We start from the raw sequence: 13,863 nt of genomic DNA, 5'->3' as shown, positions 1-13,863 counted from the left end.
ACTTTTCATCCTTTCCTGTGCACTTCCAAGGAAAGACTGACTCGGTCTTCTCTGTAACTGTCAGTTAGGTAATTGAAGACAGCAATTAGATCCCCTGTTAGCCTGCTCTTCTCCAGGCTGCCCAAAACTCAACTTCGACTTCCTCTTTTGATCCATCTGCTCCAGCCCGATGCCCATCTTGATGGCTGAATTTGCTCCAGTTGCTAGCATCTCTTTTATTATTGTGGAGCCCAAAACTGGATGCAGTCCTCTAGATGTGGCCTCATGAGTGTCAAACATAGGAACAAACACGTGAAAAACTGTTAAGACATTCTCTGCCTACTGTGTTAACTGACATAACCATCTGCTGTAAAATGTTAGCTGCAATATATAGTCCTTAAAACCAATAATTTCATTTGACTTAGGGTTGTCACCAAGTTTGCTGCCTCTTCTAAAAAGCTGAAGTGATGCGAGAAACTTGTTGAAAGTGGGCTTGGGTCTTGAACCAGCTCAGTTATGTATCCATGTGTTTTCCTAAACCCGTGCTGCTCCTGGAAAGAAGAGAACATTACACTGTAACATTTCAGTATTGCATTGCGATGTTGTTTGCAAAGCAGTATATACTGCTTTGGAACACCAACTTTGTAACAATTCTAGGGAATATCCAAGTGTGTCATGCTGCTTCTAGGTGGCTGCTCCAACTTTTCCTTGTGTTATGACTTAGTCCAGTGGAGCCTGAGCTACAGGACAGCTAAAGTTCCTTAACTGAACAGTAGAAGAATGGCTGAAGAGCTGCTGTTACAGGCTGAGATACTGCCATGTAAACGATTCATTCCATCATCCACCTTCTGACTCTGCCTTCTTGCCTTTCATCTCTTCATCTCTGGGATTCTGAATTAAACCGTGGAAGAAAAAGATTACAGCTAGCAGATGTTGGGCTTAGGTAGCTGTGAATAGCACCTACAACCAGAAGTCAGTGCTGTTCTGGTGACTTGTGATAAGAGACACAGGAAAGCACCTGCTGTATGTAGTTAAATAGTAATTAAACATTTTCTTTCACAAAGTCCAACTTTCTGGGTTTTTTTGTGATTTTGTACAGTGGTACATATATAAATTGCTATTCTTACTGAAAGCAGTTGAATTATTCTGTGAATTTGGTAGCAATTTATTAAGTTTTTCTCTTAGGTAAGAAAGTTTACCTTCTACAGTCTTCAGATATGCATTTTTTTTCATAGGAAAATGAGAGCCTGAATGCCTTGAACACTTTGACTTGCAAGTGGTAAACTTCTGGCGTGTAGATGCTCTAACTCAGTAGCAACATAACCAGAGGATTTTATTTCAAGAATTTCAGAATAGTACTTAGAAATGGTACCTTAGAGTGTTAATGTTTTGTAATAATTTGGAAATTTTTGTAATTGTTTTTACAATTAACAATCAAGATTATTAGAATTAATGAGCTAGGAGGAACACTTCTGCAATATTTTTGAGTTGATTTCTCATTCATTTGAAAATTTGTACGATCCTTTCGGGTTTTTTTCTGTTTGCATCTTCTGGTGTCCTCTGTATATTAAAAGTAGTTTGGAGCTTTTCAAGTTGATGATCGTATGAAGCAGAAGTACATGACGAATTGATTAATTATTTTCCAAAGATACCTTTTTTGAATCCTTTTAGATATGTATGTATACTCTAAATGTGCTTTTATCTGAAGATTTGAATCTTGTTTCAGAGAACAACGATGACTGGGGAAAGGCTGAAGCTGTTTGGACTAAAATTCAAGAAGAAAATGTTGTTCCTCGTGAGAAAACACTAACCTTACTGGCTGATATACTTGAGAAAAATGGTCAGGTTGTTCCATTTGAGGTACCTAAGGTAACTGGAGTTTAACTTTGCTAGCTAACAATACTTCTGAATGTATTTCTGTCCATTGAAAAATGTTAGCATTACAGTAACTTAAATAAGTTTGTTTTAAAGGTTAGACATGAAGATACCAGAAGTTTAAGGGCTTCTGATGTGGAAGAAAGAAAAATAAGGATGCTTTGCAAGAAAAGCAATGCAAAAGGTAAATTGAAAACCACTGGGTTTTTTTTCCCCTTCAGCATTAATTTTAATATTTCAATTAACTACAGAGCAACAGGTGCTTGCTGCTGCTTTTTGTTGGTTTGCTAGTATGCTGGGAAAGGTACAGGATAATGTTACCTGCCAATATTCTGCTTCAGAAGCTGATATGAGAAGGATATGCTAAAATATTTAAAATGTCATTGGAAGTGCTAACTTTTAAATGCATGTTTGAAAGCCAGTCTATGGTGAAGTTGCCAATTTTAAAATTACTGAAGTATTGATGGTCTGTAGTTCACTTTGTAGTGTTTGGTTAATGTCATGTTCTAGACTTTCAAATGTATCCATTAAATTTAGTTTCTAGTGTTTATATACAGGATTGCTGCTAAAAATACCGTTTTTATGGTTCCTAGAAGATCTAGCTGTTTGGTCACGAGTTTTATGGTGTGAGACATGAGAAGTGTAGTGAGAAGAAAGATTAATATCAAATGAAATAGCTGGGACATGTTTATGGGAAGGCAATTACCTATTAAAAGAAGTTGTTCAGAGATTTTTGTATTTGCCCCTGCCGTTGAAGTCTTAATAATAAAGTCAGATATGGTTCCGAAGTATACTTCAGGTACCTTATTTAAGCTATAGATTTGGCACAGAAATTAATTAGATGAGATTAAATGAGATGGAACTATGTTATGGAGATTATCATTGCTGTCTTCCTATCTGGCTTTTATCTGTTGGTCTATTTTCTATTTGTTGACGTTGCAAGGCTACTTATTTCTATTCAATGTGTTGCATAGTGTCTTTAGCTTCTTTACAGCAAAGACTAAAGTTGTCCATGTTTGTCTGTAGAATTTGCAAACTTTTCCTCCTGTTGTTCCTCCCCCAAATAATTACACAGACTATAAACAAAAGATCAAAATCTGTGTCCCCACAGCTCACTTTCCAAACCCCTATGCCTGTGGGTGCCATCAGTTCTGCTACGAAAAATGAATAGCCCTTCTGTGAAGACTTCCCTGCCTCAGATAAAAAACAGTATTAACTTATGCATGGGTATTTGCCTTTGTATATACAAAGGAGGAGTGTACTTCAGTGCAGTTCCTTTGGCTTAGTCTGTGTTTAAATAAATGGAAATCAATTCCTATCCATCTCATCCCAAAGCAGGGTCACAGAGTCAGAACTAGCATTATGGGGCCTTTCAAAGAGGGGAGGAAGTCAGTCCGTTTCTAGCATTTGCCAAGGCGCAGTGCATTTGAAGATTCTGGAAATCCTTATTTTCTTCGTCTATAATGTGACAAATAACTAGGTATCTCACTTGAAAGCAGATTAGAAAACAGAATTAAATAGGTTTAAAAAAATTAATTTTGCTGAGTGAGGAAGATTTATAAATACAAGATACCTAGTTATTTTCTTCTCTGAGTGTTATCAGCATATTTTACAGGTTGGACACACAGATTTTTAAGTTTTGAGTTTTTAAAAGAAGAATCTATCAGTCCTTCACACAGTTAACTTCTGTTGTTAGTTAAAATACCCTATAGAGTTACTTAGTCACAGGAGCACTGATTAGAAGTCTGAAGTGGAGTCTGGATAGTCTGTATATAGGGAGTGCAATCTCATGTTATGTATATGAATTTAAGAATTGTGTATTATGGCAGACATGCTTTCAGGAAATTCTTCGTGCTGGTAAATTTTGGGAATCAAAAGAAAATATGAGAAATGCAGAAATATTTTTCACTGAAAACCAGGCAAAATTAATGGAATGCATTTTATACCATTATTCCTAGAAAAGTGTCAAGTGCCTTTGATATCATAAATGATCAAGTGGAGGAAACTAAATACGCCTTGGACCTTGCAGGGAGACTAGTTTAAAATGAAAATATAAAACATAACTGCTAACAGTCTATGATGACATTTGATATTGAATTTATCAGTAAATTATTCCTGCATATTCTGTTTTTAAAGGTGTAGTATTTGAGACGTGCTGGTCTAGAGCTATTGGGAATTAAGGGAAAAAAAGACAAATGTTGGGAAACAATTCCTCTCTTGTTGGGAAACAGTTTCCTTCGTTTTTGTAATTTTTTTTTAAGACAAAGTTGTCGCTTTTATATAACAGTATAATGTAATTTTGATGTGAATGTAATAGGGCAGAATATAACTTTTTATCAATATCAGCTTTCTGATAGGAAAAAGAATAACTTAATCTAGTTATGTAACTAATTTCATGAACTTATCAGCTCTCACATGGAGGTGTTTTGAAAATCTCTTCTCTGAAGTGCTTGATTTATGCAGTCATATTTTCATTTTTATCTTGATTCCTCAGTGTGAGAACTTGACTCTAGGGGATCATGTTACACATATCCCAAACAGTTGTAGTTGCTGAAACAAATTTGACTGTCTTGAGAACTGAGACTTTCTTGGCAAGTTGTCACTTTTCTAACAAATCTTTCTTCTTGAAATAGCTAGTATAACGCAATCCGATTTTGAAACCAAGAACTTTCTCTTTTGAATGCTAATATGCTTTAGTAATTTTAGATACCATCTGAAAAAGTAATAAGCTGATAACACCTGATCAGGCACATATCTCAGTTCTCATCTGGGTATACTACAAATGTGCTACTTTCACTGATGCAAAGTAAACTTAAGAAAATAATCTGAATAGGATAATCATTCTGAGGTTGGGACCAACATACACAACAAAACATCCTAGAACAGGAAAACAAAACTGATAGATTTTTAGTTCTATATTGAACTAGTGATTACAAAAAAGATTTAAATGTATTTTCTTGTAGAAATAGATCTTATATTTAGTGGACTGTAATAATTGATGGTAACATATGCTTGGCATCGTGTCCACTCTGTGGCAAGGTCCATTTCTGTACCCAAACAATAGAAAGCAATATTCAAACACAGGGTGAAATCCTAGTTCAGTCTGAAGACAGCAGAGCTTTTGTAAGAGTCTCCAAACATAAGGAGTTTTTGGCTTTAAAAAATAGAATTGAAACAGGCTTCTGCAAGCAGAAAGAACAAACCTATCACCAGTCAGCTATGTTTTGGTTAAGGAAATAATTAGTTACACTTGCACTAGATTACACCAGTGAAAGGGTTTTTGTTATTGTTGAATGTGATTGCTAGTCTACTGGTACCTCAGATTTCAGAAAAGTGGAAGAAAAAATGTCTTTCCCACTGAATTTAAGTGTGAACACTATGAATGCTGGTGTTCAGCATCTGAGCAGGCAAGAGAGTTCAGGACATTGCAACAGGCCAAGCTTTAACCTCAGACCTATAAGTAGAAATGATGGAGGATTTCAAGACCTTTCCCGTGTTGTCCTGTTGTTGTTTTATATTGGTATTTTAGTTGACAATTCAATCACTATTGTAATGTCAGACATCAGTCATAGTCTCTCTCCATCTCTCTTGTGTGTGTCTGTCTCTCTCGTATTTATGAAACTCACATACACAGAAGTGGATTTAATTTTTACTATGATATTCTTATCCTTTATCTCTGTTCATGTTTATATTTAATGTAGCTCCAAGTATCCAAACTAGATTATGGATGGCAATGTTAATTCTAATTATTAACTCAGTGTAAGAGTTTGTAAATAATAAATTTTATTCATAGTCATTTTTGTGCCTACATTTCAGGAGGTTTTTATGTGTACTCTTTGGTTGAAGAAGTTTAAGATTCAGACCAAAAAGCACACCAACAGTTTTGGTTTGGGGAATGCCAGCTTAAAATTCTGCAGCACACTGTAGTAAGTGCTATCAGTGTGACACTTCTTGGGACTGTAAGATTCAAATGACTTGTCTTCATCTTTACTTTCAAAGTATAAGAAAAAAACACTTGGCTGTGAAATTTGTAGTGATAGTCCATGTATTTTTGAAAAGTTCTAAAGGTTATTGTGGCTATGATTTGGATTATCTAAGGGATTATTTTTTCAGTTTCATTAAATGAAACGTGCAATCACAGTTTAGATGTAAAAGATCATTTATGCTTCTTAACACAGCTTTCTAGCATATGTTACAGCTGCATAATCTTGTTTCAGAAAAATAAATGACTGAAAAGTGTGCTTATCAGTTTTCCCCCTTTTTGGTAACATCTTTTCATACTCTGACAGTTATTGTGAATGCATGAAATAAAACTGTTAATCAGTCAAACAAATGCAGCGTAGTTTACTTGTTAAATATCTGTATATTTGTAAATTGTATGTTTTGTATAAATCTTGTCGTAGCCAAATAATTTGATCTCCCCATATTGGAATCACCTCCTATATTATTTGTTAAATGCTGTTGTGATCATGCACCAGACACTGTAACTGTATACCCCAGAATTAGGTGTTGCTTTAAAAATCCTGAGTCTTCCCCTTCTAACCAACTGTGTTGGTATTTAAACAACAGCCACATATAGGAAAAACAGCGGGAGCAAACTTTTTGTTCTGTGGAGGTACATGTCAGTTGATTGTTGTACATAAGCAGTTTTGAACAAGCTGTGACCAACAGTTTTGGCCTCAAAGATATAACCAGAGGATATATAGCTTTAAGTCGAACCTTTTCAGTGAATAGGTGACTTCTTTCTATGATCAACATCATTGCAATATGACATTTCATTTTGGCTTTTTTCCCTTTTTTAGAGGCCTTCAATATTTTCCTGGAAATGCAAGGGAAGAATGGATTTCATTATCGTTCTTACGACACCCTTATAAAAGCGTTGTTAACACAGAATTGTCTTGAAGAAGCCATCGAAGTGAAACACATGTAAGGCTTTTCTGTGTTTGGGGGATTTTATTTGCTTAGTGGGGGCTGTTTATAAATAACTTCTGGATTATTTTCAGGTAAGTCCTTATGGAAAAACAGGTCATGACTGGTAATTAGAAGTTACGGTAAGAAATATACCAGTGTTTCATAGAGTGGTATGCCATATATTAAAAAGGTACTAGAATGACAGTATGTATTGCTAATAACTCATTTCAACTAACGGTATCAGCAAATGTACTTGGCATCAGAACTGAAAGTCTGCCCTTCTGGCAGTCTGCCTCTTCCTCTTTAGAGCAATATCCAAACAGACAAGATTCCTTCACTTAACTGCCCGTGAGCCTTCCCCTCAATGCCCACCCTGCTGCTGCCCTACCCTACCCACACTCCCTGGCAGCTGGCTGCCTGCCAAATGCAAAATGGTACGTTTGATTGTGATGCCAGTGGCTACGAGATGACCGTAAACCTTAGATCCAACTCTTACACTTCTGAAATAAATCCAACCTGCTGTCGTGCATTATTAGAGTCACCACTATCGAAATAACCTTTAGTGAGTTGTATGATACATCACTTGCTTTTTAATTATTGCCTGTAATGTGTGTTCTGGTCAGGTTATAGGCTTCAGAGTAAAAGTGTTACTACTCATCAATGTGGAGGTAAGAGGAACAAAAATTTCAGTAATTTAAGTCTTTTCAGTTTCTTCAGCTAAACCAAGAATAGTGGTTGTCACCAAGTGAGTTCTCTGACTGAATACAGTGAATTTGAAAGTGCCTCTGGGTAACTTACATCATGCATAGGGCACTATAAAAATCTAATAATTTTTAGAGTCAACTTAGTTTTTGATGTCCAGGAACAGTACAGTGTAAGATGATATTTATATTTTCACATTTCTTTAAAAGTGTGTAGATCGAAGAAGTGTCTTTCAATGAAAAAGTATTTGAGTTCTGCATTCAGAAGAACAAATAATGCTTTTTCAAATAGGTCTCAGTAACTGGGCTTTGTCATAAGGAATGTTTGTGATTGAAGGATGTATGGCTTGATATATCAAGGAAAAGCTAAAACAGTTTATCAAATTAAGCTCCCTGAAATGGATGTAATTGATAAATCTTTGTAAATAGAAGATGGAAAGGATATGTTTTAGAAGTAGAAAGAATGTTGATAAAATTTAGGTAGTTTGTGAAACATTTGCAGAAAATATTCACATATCAAAAGATGTATTGAAAGATCCTTCAGCGAAGTTTGAAACTTTCTGCTGAAGATTTGTACATGCTTTGACTGCCTCCCTGCTCCACAGCTCAAACACACTTGTAGGGAAGATGCACAAAGTATTGCATGTTATCAGCAGTAATTTGCAGATTGGAAGAGCAGAAAGAAGGTGGTGGCTTGTTCCTAGTATTTCAATAAATCAGAATTCCTGCTTTAGATAAGTGTTTTAGTAATTTAAATCCAAAATGCAGGAAAAAAATGAACAAAAAAAATTTAAAGACTAAGAGTTGGATGTGTGTTTTAAAGGACTAAGCCTCTGAACCTTCAGATTTTTAGGAAAAAAGAAAATAGGGTTTAATAAGAGGTTCTATTCCTGGTCACTAGTCAAAGCCAACCATCGTAATAACCCCTGTGCTTTTCAGAACTCTCATACTGCATCTTGTAGCATAGAAATGCCAAATAATGACATTCTAAGAGGCCTGTAACAGCTCACTGTTGCATCAAGACAGAAAATGCTTCATATTGGCAGTGTTCATGGTGTTTATCTGTGTATCTTTTTTCTAATAACAAAATCATGCTTACATTAAGCATTTTCAAAAGTCTGTAAGTTTTAAATTATTCACTGAAATAAAGTGATTGTGTTGTGTACACATGGTTGAGGAATAGCGAATCTCTATGTTTCGCACACATCTCTGCATGCTTGACAATTTTTCCAACCTCATATTACGAAGAGATTACTCCTACAAAGCCTAAATGTGTGCAGTGGCCTGAAACTTGTGCAACTCCTAATATTTTCATAAAATACAGGAAATCTACCTTCATTTATATACGCTAACATATTTTTCTTTTTATTCTGCTTGAAGCCAAATTTGAAATTTAAATAATATTTAGAGAACCTTAGTATGAGTATTAGCATAGGCAACAAAATAAGTAATTTTTTTATTTAAAAAGGTCAGATAATTTTAAAACATCCCCCCTGTTATCAGAACTGAGAAACTTCCATGAGAAAGTGATGTGGTAGAAGGAAATTGCACTCCTATTCTGCATTTGGAAAAAAAAAAAAAACCCGAACAACTCAGAAGGTTATGGATCTGCTGGTCAACTCCAGTCTAGTTGCTTTGGCATTCTAGCACTGTTTTGAGGAATATTTACGGCATTTAGTCCAAGAAGTTTTAAATAGAAATTTAGGAGTATTGGAATGATGGATTAGTTCTGTAATAGTAGCTAACATCTATTTAATCACACTAAAGATTGGAAGATTGGAGAAAGTAAATCCTTTGTTATATGTAATTTACAGTCTCATGCATGAATTGTTGACTTAAGGGCTTTGACAGATGGGACAAAGGGAAAAAAAAAAAAAGGCGGAACTGAGCAGTGGGTGCTTAGGCAGGGATTAAGAGGATTGGCTGGGAGAGCAAGAAAATCCCGAGTCCAGGGACTGCGTTTGTGAGCCTGGGAGGCTGAAAGTGACTGAGAGGGGATAGTCATATTGTGTGCGATGTGAAGGATTTTCTTGGGATTGGGGAGAATAATTTAGCAATGACCCTGCTTACCTCCCAATCCGCTCAGCATCTAAGTTCAAGTAGGTAGGCTGCTCAGTTTTTTGCCACAAGATGATCAGTGAGGTTTATCTTGATTGCTGATATGGTAAATGGCAATGCCCCCCTTTTCTGTGTAGAGATTTTGTAATCTAGAAATGAACATTTGTAAAGTTATCCTTATATATTAAAAATGTGGCTATATGTCATTTAGGAACGGGAACATTTTGTAATATGAGATCAATGTGATTGCTGGTTAGTCTTTCTTGACTAATTTCCAGAGTGTTAGAAAAGCTTTAGCAGTGTTATTAAAGTAAAGATTCTCTTTGCTATAGATACGTGAAGTTTTGTATTACAGGAGACAGACTGATAAGCAAAATACAATTTTAATATGGCTAAGGCAGCAAATGTAGTATGTTCACTTTAAAACCTGTATACATCTAGATGACAGAAATTTGAAAATTAATCAACCAAATGATATGGTGTTAGTTCATAATATGCTTTAGTTTATGTTTAAAATATACAGTGCTGAAAATAAATGTTTCATTTTTATTGCTGAAAGAATAGTTTTACATTTTATAATTATGGTGACTATTGAAAAAAGAAGAAAAAGTATCCAGCTTAGGATACAACAGAACAATGCAGGGCATGCAGTTATTTTAGTCATCTAATATGTCAGCATTCAAGAATCTGAACCGATTGTTTAAAAAAAATCTTGTACTTTGTTTCTTTTGTTGCTCACTTCCAACTTTGTCATCTGTCAGAATGCAAAAAAAAATTATCCTTCTATAACCATTGACAGGATAACACAAAAGCTGTCTCCAGGTCGATATTTTGCAGCAATATTTTTAACATACGAACAGTAGTTTTTATAATTTCACCTTGGTGCTCAACCATTTATTATCGTATCAGAAGCATGTCAGTAATTCCTTTCTAAATGTCTGCTTCTTTTAGTGCTGAGACCCACATCAAGGGCTTCACACTGAACAGTGCTGCCAGCAGCCTCCTCATCATATCGCAAGTTAGGCGGGATTATTTGAAAGGTATGTCACAATGCTTGACCTTTACGTCACATTAATGCCTCTGCAGATTTTTCTTGTAACGCCCTTCGAATACTTGGATAAAGGAGTCCATTTAGCAAATTACCTGCTTATCAAGAGCCTTTTGTGGTAGCTGAGAGACGTAAATTACTGTACATGCATTTATAATACAGCTTGAATATGAATGTACTTGTCATTTGACCACTTAGTCCAGTTTCCATTCCATTTAACACAAGATGGGTTTTCTTAAGATGAATCACAGCTCTTCAGACATGCAAAATTTGTGCTCCAGAACGAGAGAAAGTACAGGCTTTCAAGTGCGTTAAAATTCACAGCACAAGTCATTTTGCTTTGGAAATTAACATACTTTAGAGCATCTGAAACAATTCCCAGCAGTTGTTTCTTGCATATAGTGTTGGTTGTGTGAGATACCAGATGAGTTAAATTGACTGTTAAATGTGCATGATTGTGCACTAAATGATTATAATATTGATTTAAAAACTTAATCAAATACTTTTTAATAGTTCTCAATACCAACAGTAAGAAAATACTCAGTTTGGTTTTCTTTTTAATGTAACAATGAAGATAGGAAAGAAAATGGTGGCTGAAGGGTATGTAAGAGTACCCAACAAGATGGTGGATAAAGTTTGCAGTTGTGTTATTTTAGTTCTCAGCGTTGGTTGTTTTGCAGCCTAGAGTTCAGCTCCACAGCATTACATTTTACTTACTTAGTTTTTCTGTAGAACTCTTGTGGGAGAGGAAAACTCTGCAAGCACATAGTTTTACATGCAGTGCTGTCTTTTATCCCTGTGCAAGCCTAAGTACAGTGTTGATATGTATTTTCATCAGTACCTTTAAGCGTTAAAGCAGCTGTGTACAAAGAAAACGTATTACACTGAACTGGGTTTTACTTTCATACCAGAAGGCATACCAGAAAATCCATTTTTGATTCTGCCACCAGTTAATTTTATTTCATTCCATTATGCGTAGCTGTAGTAGCCCATACCCATGTAACATCAGCTGCATTAAAATACTCTTAAGATGAGCATTTAGATGCATCTTCTCACCTGTAGTCTTTCTTGCAGCTGATAAACCTGTCTTCTTTCAAATTCCTTCCCTATTCAGTCACCAGTCTGACATTGTTGCCAGGTGTCATCAACTGTAGTATTTGTGGTGAATGCAATTGCTTCTCTTGCTCTTGACAAGTCTTAAGTTTTTGCAGCTTTCAAGTCCTCCACCTGACATTCCTGTCGGATTTTATTCTAATAAATTTTCTGCTTTTTCTTGTCCAGTGTGCTACGAAGTCTTGACAGTCCTTCCTAAATATTACGCACCAAAAATCTTCCCTTCTTCAGGACATCACTGATGTTTCTGTATTCAGCCAGTCTCTTGCACTAACTACATGGTTTCTTTTTAGCTAGCTTACTAAATTGTCTGCCATGTCAAGCTTCTCCCTTGCTGTACTCTAAAAATGGAGTTTTTTGCACAATACAAAGTTTCTCAGGAAGTCTGTGGAATCACATTGGTTTGCAAAATTATATTTTCCTTTATCTTATGCATTGAACAAACTTTACTTTGGTAATTTAATTGAATAGTCAGACTTGATCTTTGTTTCTATTTTGATTTGAAAGATACTGCTTCTCTTTCTGTAAGTGAAGCCTTGAAAATGCAAGCTACTAAATATTTCAACCATATTGGTCATTTTCTGAGGCTCACAGATGACGCAAAAAAATTTTGGGCACAGTCTTCTTGTAATGTTTGTAATGGTCCATTTGACCTACATCCTATGATGGCTTTCACTTGCGTAAAACTTGCTTGCATTATCACTTCCTTGTGTAGTTCACCATCATTCTTTACTGTGTAATGTGGTGTAGTTAAAAGTTTTTATGTAGGTCCCTAAATATACTTGTAAGAGCTCTAATATCTTCTAGCAAGAACTTGGTAAAACCCAGGTTACTTTAAGTGTCAGAACTTGAGTTTCACAGTATGGAATTTGCAGAGTTTATAGGAAAGCCTTTTAAAAGATAAATGGTTGTTTTTTAACAAGCACATAGTTACCTGCTTTTAAGTACTGAAAAATCAAGGGATTAAATTATGAATTCAGATTAGTAGTAATGAGTGCTTTTGCATGAGAACAAAAAAAAAGATACCAGCAGCATTATTTAGTAGGCTACTAGTACATAATTTCTTGAAATAGTGCTGCACACATGCAACTTTCAAATTGTTCTCTGTCCTTGTTCTGGTCATGCTTCATGCTAAAGGGAGGTCCACACTTACGGTCAGGAGAGAATTTGAACTTAGCATGTGTTTTAAGTTTGCTTTTTAAATTTTGAGAATCTTGCTACTGATGTATTTCTCCTTTTTTTTCCCTAAAAAGAAAGGATTGGGGGGAGGAGGAAGGATGCACAAAGAAAATTTTCTGTGAAGGAAGGTTAGGCATACAGGATGTTTTTTCATCCTCCCTTGTAAAAGGTAATATTTGGTTTCTGCAGTACCTGCATATTGAATTGGAATGTTAATGCTGTGGAGTTCAAGTGGGTGTATATTATGTTAGAATTGTTATCCCTTGGTATTATAATTATTATCTGTGATTAATCCTGCCTGTGCTGGTAAGGAATAAGAGATTTTTACCAGAGGGGCATGTTTTTCTATGTGTGTTTGCTCATGTATAACATAAATTGACAAGAATTCTGTTTAGAGAAATAAGGGTGACTGCATCTGCGGTGGGTTTGAGGGATTTGTGCCAGATGGACAGGAGATTGATTTTGTGTGTTTTTAACATAGGTAATTTAGGAGTTCTTGAGGTAACTGTCCAGTTTTGAGTTTATTTTTGTTCTTGTATGGAGACTTGTGTTCCATGCTTTTATTTAAAAATTAAATGTTGGTAAACAAAGTTTTGGTGTGCACTTAAAAAGACAAATAAGAATACTAGACTTCAGCCGTTTCAGTAATTAATTAAATTTTAAAAATATATTTATTCTTAAGTATGTAACATTTTTGTCTTTTAGTCATGAAAATTGATAATAGTTTGGAGAAAAAACAAGCTGAAAAGATCATGACTTGAAGGTCACAAGGGAGGACATTTATGACACAGCTGCTTGCCTTGAGCTGGATACTAAAATAAATTAATTAAATGTTAAAAGCATCTTAATACTTTTTATTGAGGAAATATTAAAGCATTTTAACCTGAATTACTGTTGGAAGTTTTTATTTATGTGTGTATATATACAAGTTATAATTCACTATAGCAATTTTGAGGCTTAAGTTCAGCAAGAGAATTATTTTCTGTACATGTTTTTAAA

The 13,863-nt window shown here is 35.2% G+C and overlaps 1 protein-coding gene across 1 annotated transcript in view; it reads left to right on the top strand.

Moving 5' to 3' along the window:
- The window catches only part of LRPPRC (leucine rich pentatricopeptide repeat containing), a 93,763-nt gene that overhangs the window by 66,848 nt on the left and 13,052 nt on the right, over positions 1-13,863 (top strand). The window contains exons 28-31 of the mRNA XM_068416903.1: positions 1,706-1,848; positions 1,951-2,038; positions 6,657-6,780; positions 10,476-10,564. Of these exons, the coding sequence (XP_068273004.1) occupies positions 1,706-1,848; positions 1,951-2,038; positions 6,657-6,780; positions 10,476-10,564 (444 nt within the window). The remainder of the gene's footprint in view (positions 1-1,705; positions 1,849-1,950; positions 2,039-6,656; positions 6,781-10,475; positions 10,565-13,863) is intronic.

The sequence above is a fragment of the Nyctibius grandis genome, chromosome 1 (genome assembly GCF_013368605.1).
Source record: "Nyctibius grandis isolate bNycGra1 chromosome 1, bNycGra1.pri, whole genome shotgun sequence".
Classification (NCBI taxonomy): Eukaryota; Metazoa; Chordata; class Aves; order Nyctibiiformes; family Nyctibiidae; genus Nyctibius; species Nyctibius grandis.
This window is presented reverse-complemented; position numbering and strand designations above follow the sequence as displayed.